General features: G+C 34.5%; 1 protein-coding gene across 1 annotated transcript in view; it reads right to left on the bottom strand.

Moving 5' to 3' along the window:
* Window positions 1-15,760, bottom strand: part of LOC119838163 (fatty acyl-CoA reductase wat-like) — a 44,746-nt gene extending 28,986 nt beyond the window's left edge. Inside the window, exons 1-2 of the mRNA XM_038364006.1 lie at window positions 15,693-15,760; window positions 2,856-3,024 (exon numbers count right to left, since the gene is read on the bottom strand). Of these exons, the coding sequence (XP_038219934.1) occupies window positions 2,856-3,022 (167 nt within the window). The 5' untranslated portion in view covers window positions 3,023-3,024; window positions 15,693-15,760. The remainder of the gene's footprint in view (window positions 1-2,855; window positions 3,025-15,692) is intronic.
* Between the last annotated feature and the right edge of the window lie 436 nt (window positions 15,761-16,196).

Genomic DNA, 16,196 nt, shown 5'->3' with positions numbered 1-16,196 from the left:
AAATTTGATACGTATACAGCTGGACAATTGGAATAACATATAGGCAACTTTTCATCCCGATATTCCTACTGGATACAGAATTACGCGGGTGAAACCGCGGGGTGCAGCTAGTTAGTATATAATCGTATAGAGACATTGCAGAATGCTAATATATAAAAATAATTTATAAAAAATATATAAAATAAAAGAAAAATTAAACCACCATAAAATGTCCGAACTAGACCAAGTTTGAATGGAACGATACGGAAGTTACCAGCTTTCAAATAAAGAAAAAATCATCAAAATCATTGCACCCAGTAAAAAGTTATGAGATAACAATCACAAAATCAGCTGAATAGCGGACCACCATCTTTTTTTAAGTCGGTTAAAAAATAATTCACTCAAGTAGGCATATGAGTTCGTTGACATTTAGCAATGAATATAGCTTTCGATAAATATTGAGGTCAATTTAATCGACTTCCTCTAAGTAAATAAGTATTCACTTACAAAACTTGAAGGGTTATTAAGGTTTATATATGTTATATTATAAATTATATCTATCACACTAACATTATATACTAGCTGCGCCTGCGGTTCAGTAGTTTTTGCGTGAAAGAGCAATAAACACACACAAATCCTTACAAACTTTCGCATTTATAATATTAGTAGGATGAAGCCACCAGCGGAAAGCTAATCAAATAAAAGATAATTACACAACATATGCATGAATATTCTAGATCGCAAAATATATTATGTATGTATATATATGTACATAATTCTTATGTTATAAAATATAAACAATACAATTAAAAATACATTAAGCTGATTCTAAAAACCTAAACATAATAAATAATACAGTATGTTTTATTTATCTGCACACTAGCAGTTCGCCCCGGCTTCGCCCGTGGTACATATAGCCTATGTCACACAGTGAAGATGCAGCTGTCTACAGGTGAACGAATTTGTCAATTCCATCCAGTAGTTTTTGTGTAAATACATTACATACATACATCCAATAATTATTCCTTAACAAAATCTAACGCACCTTCAAATTGTCAGAACTTACTTATTTTAACTACTACCCTCATTTAACTACAGCCAGAAAAATGTAACAGGAACCACTTTGCAGCTTTCAAATAAAACAGAATCATAAAAATTGTTACACTCAGTCAAAAGTTATAAGATAATAAGCATAAAACTAATACCAACTTATTAATCTGTACCAATACAGTTGAATTCATAGCCGTCTCCTTTTTCTGAAGTCGGTTGAAAGCACAAACATATCCTCTATATACTATATGATAACTTCATCACCACTACAGCAATCGGTGAAGGAAAACAGCATGAATACCGTCAAGATACAAAGAGTTGGACATGTGACATTTGTTCACCAGCGTGCTGGGTTATCGCCTGACCTTCATGGGCCTATGTGGTGTCTTCATAGATATGTCCCATAGTGGGGAATAATGTGACCTGATTATAGATAGATAATTAGTGTAGACATGTGGCTATTTATATGTTTGTTGTTTGCAATTTTGTGTCTATAAGAACGGTTGTGTTTTAGAATTCAGAGGACGTCGCCCAGTCGTATGTTATAAACAATAAGTTATGCATGTGTTGGATGCGTGGTTGTGTGTAACGTTTATTATATTAGTTTAATGTATTTTATGCTTAACTTAAAGATATATCTTATATCTTTAAACGAGCAATTCTTGTATATATATATATAATTGGAATCTCGGAATCGGCTCCAACGATTTTCATGAAATTTAGTATATAGGAGGTTTCGGGGGCGATAAATCGATCTAGCTAGGAATCTTTTTTAGAAAATGTCACATTCGTGTTTTATCGACTTAAACTTACTTTTTTAACAAATAGGAGGCGTTTGAGTAGTCCCAATTTATTATGACTCTTCCTGACATCTATTGGCGAATAATATTATTATTATACACAAATATAATTTCCAAAAAACACAATTTATAAAAAAAAAAATACCGAGCCAAGCTCGGTCATCCGGGTACTAAGCAGTTTATATAACTATATATCCTGGTAAAAAGAATGCCTATATGTAAAACTTTTACTATCTTCTTTCTTTCTTTCTTCCTTTAAAATAGCTACCCATACAGGCGTACAAATATTTTACATAAATTGATTTATACAACATATGAGCGGTGGCAATCGCTCGCGGGCAAGTATAAATAACCATTATTTGTTTCCAATAATATAATTAAATTCCATATTAAGCATTTCATTGCTATAAAACTAAAAATAAAAACAACAAAGGCCGCGTTCCATGGATACAATATTACAATCTAAATAATCTATATTAATTTTATAAAGCTGAAGAGTTTGTTTGTTTGTTTGAAGGCACTAATCTCAGGCACTACTGGACCGATTTGAAAAATTCTTACAGTTTAATTTTTAGTTTTATAGCATTGAAATGCTTTATAAATGAGAAATTTTGAAAGAATAGAAAAATTTAGGCGTTGCTACGGTTAGGCAAGATACGCAGGTTCGAATCCTGCCTCGTGATCAAATTTTTTCTATTCTTTCAAAATTTCTCAAATTCTTACAGTGTTAGATAACCTATTTATTGAGGAAGGAAGGTTATAGGCTATATATGTAGCTCGGGCAAAGCCGGGACGGACCGCTAGTGTTTTATATTAGTTGAGGTTGTTGATCATCTCAATAGATGGCGTGGGGTGTCCCTTAGGCACATGAAACCGAAAGAGTAGAAGAGAGGCTGAGCGTTGCTACGGTTCAGAGATCCTTGTGACCGAATTTTTTTCTATATTTTCAAAATATCTCAAAATTTGTTTGTTTTCGTGTGTCAATCTCTTAATTGCCTAGATTACATAAACATAACATACACTTACCTCAGAAGTTTTTCTATGAGAAGCTTCCCCAGAAATCCCGTGCCTCCCGTCAGCAGAACGGTCGCGCCGGAAAATGCTTTCTCTATTTCCGACTCTCCAAAATCCATTTCATCCACCATATCACTGAACGTGATGTCGTTACCCTCTTTTAACGTTGTCACCGCCATGTCTGAAACAATCAGTATTTATTTAATTACACTATCAGTTTAAAGCAGAAGCCACTTAAAACTCAAACACTGTTTTTTCAATTTCCTCTTAACACAGGCATTACCTAGCAAGAGGGCCTGAGCCACAATCCACTGTTACAATAATGTAAAAACCTACTAAATAAAGATTTATTATATATACATATATAATATTTATTCAATTAGACTTCTTATAAAAGCACTTTTGAATCGTCATAACACAGTTATATTACCACCGGTTCGGGAAGCAGTTACAGAGAAGAGCCAGCAACAAACTCTATAGTTACTCTTGACCAAACAAGTCAATATTACATTTTAATACATAGGTAATATGTATACATAATAATGGTTCCTTATGCAATTATTGCTATGCCATAAAATATCCACACACCACAGCATATATACTTAGTTTCTGCAATAAACACTTCAAAATCTAAAATTGGTCCAAATAAAAACAATTCCCTATCAAACATAGAAAGAATCACGTCAATGGGTTCATCCCACAGAGTTATCGAGTCCCAAAAATAAATTAAAACTGCTTCGATTTTTAGTTGTTAAAACGAAAAATATGTATAGCCTACTAGCTTTCCACCCGCGGCTTCGCCTGCGTGGAATTCGGTTATATCGCGCGACATGGTGAGGAGTAGCCTATAGGTTTTCCCAAGGTCTGGACTATTTGTCAATATTGGTTAAGTGGTTTAGGTGTAAAAGAATCTTACATGATTTTATATTTGACAATACGGAACTTCCATACAAACTTTCATCCATTATTTCAACCCCTTATTCACTTTTTTTTGCAATAATCCTATGTCCTTTCCCAAGTTCAGTTCTATCGTCATACAAAATTTCATCAAAATCGGTTCAGTGGTTTAGGCGTCAAAGCGTAACAGACAGACAGACAGAGTTACTTTCGCATTATAATATTAGTAGGGATAATATTTATTTATTTATTACATTCAATCACCAACATGACATACACGGGTGACATGGATGGAAATTTTTATAAATTTACAAACAAAGGCTTAGTGCTGTCATAATTATAGACAACTAGCAAACCCGGCGAACTCCGTTTCGCCACCAGATGGTTGTATGTGAAAAATGACTTTCCCGCTTATCTGCAGAATTTTTTCCTGAATTTTCTTTGCCATAAACCTCACGGCGCCCGAGACCTTTCCAACGAATGCAAAACCGTGGAAATCGGTTCGTGCGTTCTGGAGTTATAGCGTCGGGAAGGAAAACCCGACTTATTTTTATATAGTAGACTATAATAATATTTCATAGCCTGCAGCTAACAGCTATTTAAGTGCCAACAATATTTTGTATTAATTATATTTTACACAAAAAAAACAGTAGCAGTCGTGGGACAGCCGATAGAAGTGAAAACGGAACTATTCAGTTGAGAGTAATTAAAACTATATGCAAAAATTATATGAAATTTTTTATGTACGCGCACATAATACAGTCAGGAATAGTCGATGTATTAGTGTATACGTGTACACAGGCTACTGCGCGTGCGCTAGTCTGGCTCTCCATAGCTATAGATATACTATTATCATTAGCATGTCGGTGACGCGAACCGAGGATTTTACCCTCTACCAAAACGCTCAACGCGCCTAAAGAAGTTTTCACTTCAAAAAACATAGTAATAAAAGTAAAAAAATGTAGTAATAATCTAAATTAATGCGAACATATATATATATCCTGTGATCATGTGGGATTTGGTAAAGGTTCAATCGAATATTATGTTATCTGTGGTACAGCTAATTATGATAAATTGATACAGGTACAAATAAAGTTATCTCATGGGCAATACCATTATAACTAGTTTAGTTTGTAAGGATGTGTGTTGCTCTTTCACGCAAAAACTACTGAACCGATTACAATGAAGTAAGTACGAAGATAGCTGAACAACTGGAATAACATATGGGCAACTTTTCATCCCGATATTCCTACGGGATTCGGACTTATGCGGGTGAATCCGCGGGGCACAGCTAGTCTAATTTAATATTTTTAGATCAGTGCCAGCCAAGCCTTAAAAACATAAAATTAATTCCTAGTTTCATGCAACTAATTTTTTCCGACACTGATTTTTTTCTTTTGTTGTAATTTAAATAGCTATTTGTTATTCATTGATTATTTACAATTCTTATTTGTAATTAACCCGATGTAAACAATTTAACTAACAAGTAAATAACTTAAACATTAACAAACATTTATATGCAATTTTATGTATTTTTATAAATTTACTAGCTGACCCGGCAAACGTTGTTCTGCCTGAATCTTATCATTTAGGGGTATGAAAAATAGATGTTGGCCGATCTCAGGTCTACACGATATACACACAAAATTTCATGAGAATCGATCCAGCCGTTTCGGAGGAGCACTGTGACACGAGAATTTTATATGCGAATTTTTTTAGTGGAATGTGTTATTATAAATTGTATAAATTATATATATATAGATAACTGAGTTACAAACATAGATGAGAAATGTCCGATTTGTCGAAACTTTGAAGTGGAAAAAACCTCACTAAAATCGTCACATCTGTTTGGTAGTGATGACACAAAAACACCTTTGAATTAGTTTCCTTAACATTATCATCATCATCATCATCAGCCCATATATGTTCCCACTGCTGGGACACAGGCCTCCTTTCAGGGTTCAGGCCATAATCCACCACGCTGGCCAAGTGCGGGTTGGCAGATGTCACATGTCGTCGAACTTTTAATTCTTGGACATGCCGGTTTCCTCACGATGTTTTCCTTCACCGTTTAAGCAGTGGTGATGTTATCCACATGCGCAGATAAATTGAAAAATCAATTTATTTCCTGCACGCTCGCCCGGTCTCGAACCCCGACTTATCGATTTTGAAGTCCGAGGTTCTCACCACTGAGCCACCACTGCGGCAACGGCTTAACATTATAATGTCATCCATCTATAGACAAGGAAATGTAACTATAACTAAAACCAAAATCTGATCTTTAATAGCTTAATAATGTCCCGTGTCCCCTGGAGTATGGAGCAGATGATCTGTTTCACTGATCGATTTTCTTTATAGACAAGTAGGTGATCAGGCTTCTGTGTCCTGCCAGATCGAATCTTAATGAATATCTAGTCATTAAAAGAAATAGTATGAGAGAAGCCGCGGGCGGAAGCTAGTCTTCGTTTTGTTCTGTATTATCCTTGTAATAAGTGTAAAATAACTTTACTATTTGCATAGCATCGTTCAATTTACTTTGACAAATATGCAGTTTTACCGACATGTCAAAAAAGAGGTTTTATAATTGTAAAAAAAAATGTATGGGACCTGATATGTACGCATTTTAATAGGATTACTCATACTTTTAATGATAAAGTCATTCGAAGTGCTTAATTTAAAAACTATTTAAAAAGTCAATTAGTCATATTATTAATGAATCCTACTACCTACTAATATTATAATTGCGAAAGTTTGTAAGGATGTGTGTGTGTGTTTGTTGCTCTTTCTCCCAAAAACTACTGAACCGATTGCAAGCCGAAGATGAAAACCCACATCTCCAACTCATGAATTGAACCTCCATAATTGCAACAAAAACAACCGTTGCGCCCCGGACTCGCCCGCGGTACTCACAGCCTGGATAACAATCGGTCATCATTAGCAAAAGAATAAAAATCGTCAAATAGTTCCTGAGATTAGCGCATTCAAACAAACAAACTCTAGCACCATATTAGTAAAGATTTTGTAATTATGTACACGCATATATATATTACTAGCTGCGCCCCGCGGTTTCACCCGCGTTAGTCGGTATCCCGTAAGAATATCGGGATAAAAAGTGGTCAATATGTTATTCCTGTTGTCCAGCTATCTACGTACCAAATTTCAATGTAAACGGTTCAGTAGTTTTTGCGTGAAAGGGCAACAAACACACACACATCCTTACAAACTTTCGTATTTATAATATTAGTAGGATATTTATCATATCCTACCTACGTCAATGGCGGATTTCTGAGAATTGGCGATTTTTCCATTACCGATCATATTTATAACAATGTTACATGATTTAATATTACACGCATTCATTAAATTACGATTTATATCTAATAAGGAATGAGCAGTAGATCAAGCTAAGCGGTAGCGAGTCATCAGTCATCATCATCATCAGCCCATATATGTTCCCACTGCTGGGACACAGGCCTCCTATGAGGGTTCAGGCCATAATCCAGCACGCTGGCCAAGTGCGGGTTGGCAGATGTCACATGTCGTCGAACTTGTGATTCTCGGACGTGTCGGTTTCCTCACGATGTTTTCCTTCACCCTTTTAAGCAATGGTGATGTTATCCACATGTGCAAATAAATTTAAAAACAATATATTTCCTGCTCACTCGCCCGGTCGAACCCCGACTTATCGATTTTGAAGTCCCAGGCTCCCACTGAGCCACCACTGATTTTTCAGTCATAAGTGTCTCAACATATTATTTTTTACGAAAAAAAGATCACCAACGTCTCGGTGAGAGGTCCAAATTCTAAAATCGGTCCAAATGAAAATGATATCAAACACAAACAGCATCGCGTCATTCGTTTGACCCCACGGAGTTATAGAGTTATGAAACAAATATAGAAAGAAAGAAAGAAAGAAACATTTAGATAGATAGATAGATAAAAAGTTTATTAAAAGAACACATTAAATACATGACAATTACAAATTAAGACGATTACACAAAGAAAAATTAACATTTATTTATTTATCAGGGACAGCACAACACAGCAATGATAGAAATTATACAGATCAAAAGCAAGAAATAGATACAATTACACAAAATATATATAAAATTACACAAACGAAGAAGACCAGCATCAGAAATGTGGAGTGTGTCATAACGACCCTGACAAAAAGGAGACAACTCAGCCTATGCTGCAATGTTAAGAACATTGACAGCGCTGTTTTTCAGTGTCCCCTTTATGTTATGGTTTCGAGTATACTCGATTTGAGAACCTCCTTTTGAGAACCTCTGTTAAAACCGAGGAACAAAAGTCTAGCTTGCTCTATGCCCTATGCCTAGGGCATCCGTATAAATAAATCAAAAGTGTATGTAAATGCACATTACACAACTGGTTTTTAATCATTTTAATTGCGAATTTAAATCGAGATTTATTCGTTGTTTATTATTCCTTGAGTTATTAACTGGTCCATAACATTGTACTGATATATCTCTTTAGGCATCCTACTAATATTATGGACACGATTAACACGCGCAGACGCGGGCAAAAACTAGTCATTTCACTGGTAGAACATATTTCTAAGTGATGTATACTGAAGTTTCCAAAAATGAAGCAGTTTCTTAGTTTCTTATTTCAATTGACTTCCAAATAAAGGTTCTCGAAAAAATAGACTCACCTAGATTGCAGTTACACTGAAACAAGCACACAAAAAAAACTAAAAACGCACTCTTTTCTTGAAGATGGTACAAAGCAAACCCTTTCCAGACTGCTAGAAGCATCCAAACCTATGTATAATTATTCTGCCGAAAGATCTGAGTACATATATGTTTAAGTACATTAAGTTGGTCATAACAAGCACTATCAGATCTAGTGCTTATGACACATCTAGGTCATTCGCTGCAAGCCAGGCATTGCGTGATTACCTAACTATAAAATTATAGTTATAATACAATTATGTCTCAACTTTCCCCATAAATATGAAGCCAATATTTTCTTGTGCCACAGAATAAATTGGTTTCTAATATTTCAACAGGTTGTTGTGATTTCCCTCAAGATATTTCATCGCAGTCTGTGACCATAGATCGTTAAAAACGTCGTAAAACTCTGCAATTATTCCGTGTCTCTCACTGGACAGTTGGACAGTTAGCTTATTTGTTAAAGCATTACAAATGACTGAATAGTATTAAAACGGCAAATAATTAATTATTATTGGATGTTATTATACTTTCTACAAAAAACCTCCGTGATCTTTCAACACTACAAATTATAAAATGGGACCATTATCAATTACCTATCAAGCACTAAAAGAATCAATCGGTTGGAAAATCACAGAGCCGTCGGGTTAAGTTAAAAGTGAAGTCCCGTGTTCCCTAGTGGGGTATGGGGCAGATGCTATACATCTGTTTCACTGATCAATTTTCTTTATGGACAAGTAGGTGATCAGCCTTCTGTGTCCTGCCAGACCGAGACCTTTTTTTTTTTGTGCGTCCCCGCCGGGAATCGAACCCAGGACCCCTCGATTCTACGCTCACGCTTTACCCACTGTACCAAGGAGGCGGTCAAGGTCAGCCGTCGGGTTACAAAACCAATAAAAATACAGCCGAGATGAGCACCTTGGTAACTTTGAAGTAACTGATAGACTACTAGCAGAGCCTTTTATCAGTAAGTTGTGTAACTGGCCCATTGTCCTTCCTACTAATATAATAAATGCGAAAATTTGTAACGATGTGTGTGTGTTTGTTGCTCTTTCACGCAAAAACTACTGAACCGATTGCAATTAAATTTGGTACGTATAGATATGTAAAAATTTGTACGTAGTATATTTAGTATGTATAGCATAGCTGGACAACTGGAATATCATATAGGCAACTTTTTATCCCGATACTGACTTACTCGGGTGAAACCGCGGGGCGCAGCTTGTTTGATATAAATCATAAAATAAATCACAAGTTTCGACCTCCAAAATATAATCTAACAATTATTTACGAACATTATATATGTGAAAGTATGTTTGATTAGACGATTGACATAGGCAACTTTTTAAATCAGGGAAGGCTTGTTATAAATATAAAAAATCTATGCTAATATTGTAAAGCTGAAGAGTTTTCTCGTTTGAACGCACTTATCTCAGGAACTATTAGTCCGATTTGGAAATTTTTTTCAGTGTTAGATAGCCCATTTATTGAGGAAGCCTATATATGTACCACGGGCGAAGCAGGGCAAACCGCTAGTATTACATACAATGCAACACCATATTTAGTAAATGTATTTGAAATAACTCTTGATAGAATCAAATATATTATCACACCTGCTTTTATACTGAGCATACGTAAGGAAATTATCAAAAACTGGCGATCCTATTATATTGCCACCGATCAAGTAGTCTCAAGGAGTGGGTCCTGTGAGTGTGAGTCCAGTGGGAGTGAGTCTAAAGGAGTGGGTTACATTCAAACTTACAGGTGCAGCTTATATAAGCATATTTAAAACTTTAAAAATACTTAATTTTTAGTTTTGTAGCATTGAAATCCTTTATAAGTGAGAAATTTTGAAAGGATAGAAGAAATTTGATCACATTCGGGTTTGGCAAAAAACGTGTGTTCGAATCCCGCCTCGTGATCAAATTTTTTCTATCCTTTCAAAATTTCTCATTTAAAATACTTTCAAATATATAACCTTCTTTCGTAATCCGTTCAAAGGATATAAGATTAGGTAACTACTTATAAATACTTGTACGTATTAAACTGTATCTGGTTTTCCTGTAGTGTGATGTAAGAGATCCTTGGTTAGGCTGCCAACAGACAGAATCACAATGCCTTGTTAAAACTAGTGTTTAGTTCACAATTTTGTGATGTTTGATAACTTAAATGTATTTGGGACGATCCTTGCTGATATTATAAACGCGAAAGTGTGTTTGTTCGTTTGTCTTGCGTGTCGTAACAGCGATGTTATGGCTTGGTTTTTATAAGGCTAGACAGTGACAGAAGCTTCATTTTAGCGCAGATAATCTTATAATAACTAAGAGAATATGAGTAATTAGTGTACATGTTTTAATTTTTATACTCTCCAAAGATTGTGTATACTGCTTTAATTAATTACTAATAGAAATATTTTGATGTTATGACGTCATCCGCTAAGAAAGGATTTTGATAAATTCTACCCCCAAGGGGATAAAATAGGGGATGAAAGTTTGTACTATGGGAAATTAGTAAGACCACGCGGACAAAGCTGAGGGCACCATCTAGAAATCTCTCTCTATCGAATAAAGACGAAATCTCTAAATCTCTCTCTATCGAATAAAAAAACTTTTAGTATATATAGTCTCTTTAAAGATTTTCAAGTACAGCGAGATCAACTTAATAACTTAATGATTAAGGCTTCGATATACCTTGAAAAAAGGTCGCGGTCGTACTTTTCCGGAAATGCGAAATTACAATAATTTGTATAATGTATTTTTTAACCGACCTAACAAAAAAACAGGTATCGATTAGTTTTTTTGAAGCATCCAACCTCGGAGCTTCAAGGTTTTCCTTGTTAGATAATATTTTAAAATCTTTATATGAATATTGAAGATTTTAAATTATATTAAAAATATTTATTAATATTTATTACAACTATTAAAATGAAAACTGACGTACAAGTTTTTTATTATTATAATTTATAAAGAAATCAAGAATAAATTATTTTGTTTGACTATCCTTGTAGCAGAATATATCCTGTTAATATTATAAACGCTAAAGTTTGTAAGTTTAGATAGATGTCTGGGTGTTTGTTACTCTCTCACCCGAAAACAGCTTATCGTATCTATATGAAATTTGGTACAGAGATAGATTGTAGTCTGGATTAGCACATAGGCTATTTTTTACCCGGATACCGCGCGAGTGACGCCGCTGGCTACAGCTAGTATGCTAATAATATAAAGTTGAACTGTTTATTTCTTTGATCGCACTAAACTCCGAAACTAATGGATAGAATAGATTAAAGAGGAAGGTGCACTACGAATTAAACGCGTGCGAAGCCGCAGGCAAAAGCTAGTATAATAAAATGTATTTACTTATAAGAACAGTGTACAAAATTCCAATCTTTAAACACACGGAAAATCTCCATGTCTCTTCATTTCTCTACTAAGACTATTAAGTTTAAATGTGTACACAGCTATTCACATAAGGTTATATCATCATTTTAACTTGGGGGGCGTCCATTGCGCGAAGCATTCAAGTGAGTCGAGTTAAATATATATATGTATATATATTTTTTTTATTCATGACTAGCATACCCGGCCGGGCGTTGCTGTGGCTGCGTAATAATTGAAAATATTAAGATTATAAGTATTGGGATAATTAATCGAAAATAAAACTATCCTATATCTTAAGTTGGACCAAATTACGCATAAAATGCCAAATTTCATCTCTTCTCTCTTTTCTTCACGTAAAATTGTAATAGTGGCAAGGGTTGATGATACTATTCACCCCCCTCCTCACGAAATATCACCAAAGGGTCAGGAGAGGGTCCAAAAATTTAAAAAGCTCACGCTATCAATGGACGCCCCCTTACGACAAACGCAAATAAATGGACATCGCACTTATCACCTTGACAATGAATTAACTCTGAATACAAACATCATGTAATAAAGCATTGACTTTTTCTATTTATTAACCGGCTTCAAAAAGAGAAGTCTCAATTCGACTGTATGTTTTTTCAGTTACCTCATTTCTCTTTCCTGGATGAAGCGATTTAGATTATTATTTTTTGATTTGATAGGTGATGCCTTCCATGTGCTTCCGTTTAAATTGGGTCTAGTTCTGAGTATTAGAAGATACTTTTGCTTTTATTGCAGGTCCGGTATTTCTCTGTGGATCCCTTAACCTCTATTTATCAAAACTAGTTAATTGATATCCGATAGATAGGAAATATACAAACAACTCTAAGGCCATTTTAAAAAATGTTAAATATGGTTTGATTTAAGAGTTTCTTATTTTAGTTAGAGGTCGTTTATGACGCCCCCATGTGGCCTTCGTATCCTGCTAGCGTTATATTTTGACCATGACGTTAACTTTAATTAGAGTTGTAAAAAACTAAATAACACGGTCTATCGATAGACTCAACTAAATTGTCTCACTTGATCTTATGCAGAGTATAGGTATTGCGTAAGCCTGGAGATCCTAATCAGGATAATCATGGAATTAATGAAATCTCTCAGTTTGAAGTGGGTCAAAATCGAGTCTAAAGGAGTCTAGTAGAAGATTATATGCCTGCAATATGTCATGGGGTAAACACATGTACATGTAGTCCATACAAGTATAATTAATGCAAAAGTTTGTCCATCTCTTCTTGACGCCTACCACTGAACGGATTTAGATGAATTTTTTATGTGAAAAAATTTAATAAAAGAATATTTATCTGATAAAATGAGACTCGAGAAAGGATAAAGGACAGTTTTACCCCATAAATCACACGGAGGCAGGAACGATGGCAGCATTCGAGGCCAGACCCCTACTCTGTTCACGGGCGGTGGTGATTCACGGGCGGTGGTGATCGCTTACCACCAGGCGAACGAGGCTCAATTATCCGCTATCATATAAAAAACAGAAAACCCGAAAACAATATAATCTTTTTCCTCATAAGGATTTTTTTTAAAACAAGCATATATAAAGCAAATAATTGTTATAGCTATTGATAAATCAACAAATCAATTCAAACAAGTCATTTAACGCAGGGGATTTAATTATTCATTGGTTAAAAGCTACGTGGGTAACTCGTTAAAAAAACCGCCTCGTGATCTATTAACGACACGTTTGAATATTTCTATTCACGTGTGTGAAACAGGACCTTGAAATCTTTAAAAGAAGCAATGAAAGATATGAGATATTTCGCGTGCTCCCATATGTATGCATCGCTTGAATAACCTGCATCATACTAGTATCCTATCCTACTAATATTATAAATGCGAAAGATTGTGAGGATGTAAGTGTGTTTGTTACTCTTTCACGCAAAAACTACTGAACCGATTGCAATGAAATTTGGCTGAAGCTGGACAATTGTAATAACACATAGGTAACTTCTTATCTCGATGTTCCTACGGGATACAGACTTACGCGGGTGAAACCGCGATAATTTTTGACAAAGATCGTAAGTGGGTTTTATTATTTGTATATGTAATTCACATAGCGAAGTTCCGTGTCTTCTACTGGGGTATGGGGCAGATGAAAAACATATGTTTCGCTGATCGATTATCTTTTTAGACAAGTAGGCGTCCCCACCGGATATAGAACCCAGGGCCCCTTGGTTCTACGCACACCCGTTAACCACTAGTCCAAAGAGGCGTTATTTTAGCAACCACACGGTTAATACTGGTCAAGTTAAGGTAAAAATAAACAAATATATAATGACTAATCAAACGGTCATTCACAAAATGAGTTAATTAAATTTTAAATACATTTTAATTGGTTTCAAATGCATTTTATTCATTATATTATTATATTATACCGAATTTAATGCGAAGCCGCGGGCAAAAGCTAGTAGAATAGTAAAGAAATCGCGTTTAAAATCCTCATTAAACCTTTACTAGTATTATAAAGCTGAAGAGTTTGTTTTTTTGAATGCATTAATCTCAGGAACTACTAGTCCGATTTGAAAAATTCTTTCGTTATTAGATAGCCGATATTGAGAAAGGCTATAGGCAATATATGTAACACGGGCGAAACCGGGGCAGACCGCTAGTGTGTAATATTCTTGCAAAATCAAACACAAGAAAATATTGTATTGATTTTTTGATTAAACTTCGCTAAGTTTCCTTTGAAGTTATTTTCAACCGACTTCAAAAAGGAAGGCCGTTCTCAATTTGAATGTTTATTTCTTTTGTTGCTACCTTAGATCTTCCGAGTGGCTAAACCGATTTTGACGATTTTTCTTTTATTTTAAAAGCCGGTGCCTCCCGTGTGGTTACAATTAAATTTGGTCTAGTACAATAATTACTTTTTAGATTAAACAATTCTACTTATTTACAGCACGTTTATAAAATAATAAAAAACCCAGACACATTAAAATTATCATAATTAAATAATTATGAATTTTAACTCATAATTATTATTAACATTAGCAAGTTTAAATTATAAATCCCTAATTATCCTACTCCTACTAATATTATAAACGCGAAAGTTTGTAAGGATGTGTGTATGTTTGTTACTTTTTCAAGCAAAAACTACCGAAGCGATTGCAATAAAATTTGGTACGTAGATAGCTGGACAACTGGAATAACATATAGGCGACTTTTTATCCCGATATTCCTACAGGATATGGACTTACGCGGGTGAAACCGCGGAGTGCAGTTAGTAAGTTATATAGTAGTTATAAAAGTGAATTAAAATCTGTCTATATGTGTCTCTTTGTCACGCTTAAATCGTTGGACCGGTTTGGATAAAATCTAGTACAAAAATACTTTGAGTCCCGAGAAAGGACCAAGGTCACTTTTCATCCCCCGGGAAGGGGAAGTGGGCGAGTAAAACCTCGTGATTGTATATGTTATTCGTTAACTAAGCGAGCGAAGCCGTAGTCTAAAAGCTAGTATAGATTAATGTTTAGCAGCTAGACAGGTCAAAACATTATTTTATTTAACTATATTGTAAATTTTAAATCACCTAAATGATTAAAAAGCAATAAATTAGTGGTTAAATATTAACAGACAATTAGATAATGTAAAATATGATTTATAATATTGTTGTAATAAATATTATAATAATACTCTGAAAAAATCGATTCAAAACGTAATATTTAAAAATTTAAAATAAACTGCCGATAAATGATAATTTAAAAAGCTGGTATCCAAATAAAAAATTTGAAATCGATAAAAAATTTTAGAAACGCCAAAACTTCCAAAAAAAAAAAAACAAAAGACGATTGAAGAAAAAAAAACTCAAAATCGCCGCCAAATTCACATGCACAGATAACAAAACTTACCGATAATTTATATCACTCTTATCACTATTGAACGTACGTGTCACTCGCGCGGTCGCCTTATATCAACTAAAGATAGTAGGTAACTTTATTAAGATCGTATTGATGTTGACATAGCTATGTGACGCTCGGTGCGACGCAGGCAAGCATTAGATGACGTTTCTTCGTACAAAGAATACAGGTGCGTATAATACGTGTTTTTTACCTAGTGGTTCCGGAGATAACATAATACTATACTAGACCTGAACCATAAATCATTATTTTTATCTTCAATATTCGTGAAAACAATATATATTATATATATTTATTAGATATATCGTTCGACTGATCCATAGTAAAACCATATTGAATATAGCTAACTGCAAAGAAGTATAATTCATACATACATCTATTTTTAGACGTATTTCAACGAAACATTAAGTTGAAATCTGTGGTGAAACAAACCTAATTAATTTAATTTATGTAACCGCTTTAACCACAAATAATAAATAATTATTTTGAAAAAAA

The sequence above is a fragment of the Zerene cesonia genome, unplaced genomic scaffold (genome assembly GCF_012273895.1).
Source record: "Zerene cesonia ecotype Mississippi unplaced genomic scaffold, Zerene_cesonia_1.1 Zces_u001, whole genome shotgun sequence".
NCBI classification, from domain to species: domain Eukaryota; kingdom Metazoa; phylum Arthropoda; class Insecta; order Lepidoptera; family Pieridae; genus Zerene; species Zerene cesonia.
This window is presented reverse-complemented; position numbering and strand designations above follow the sequence as displayed.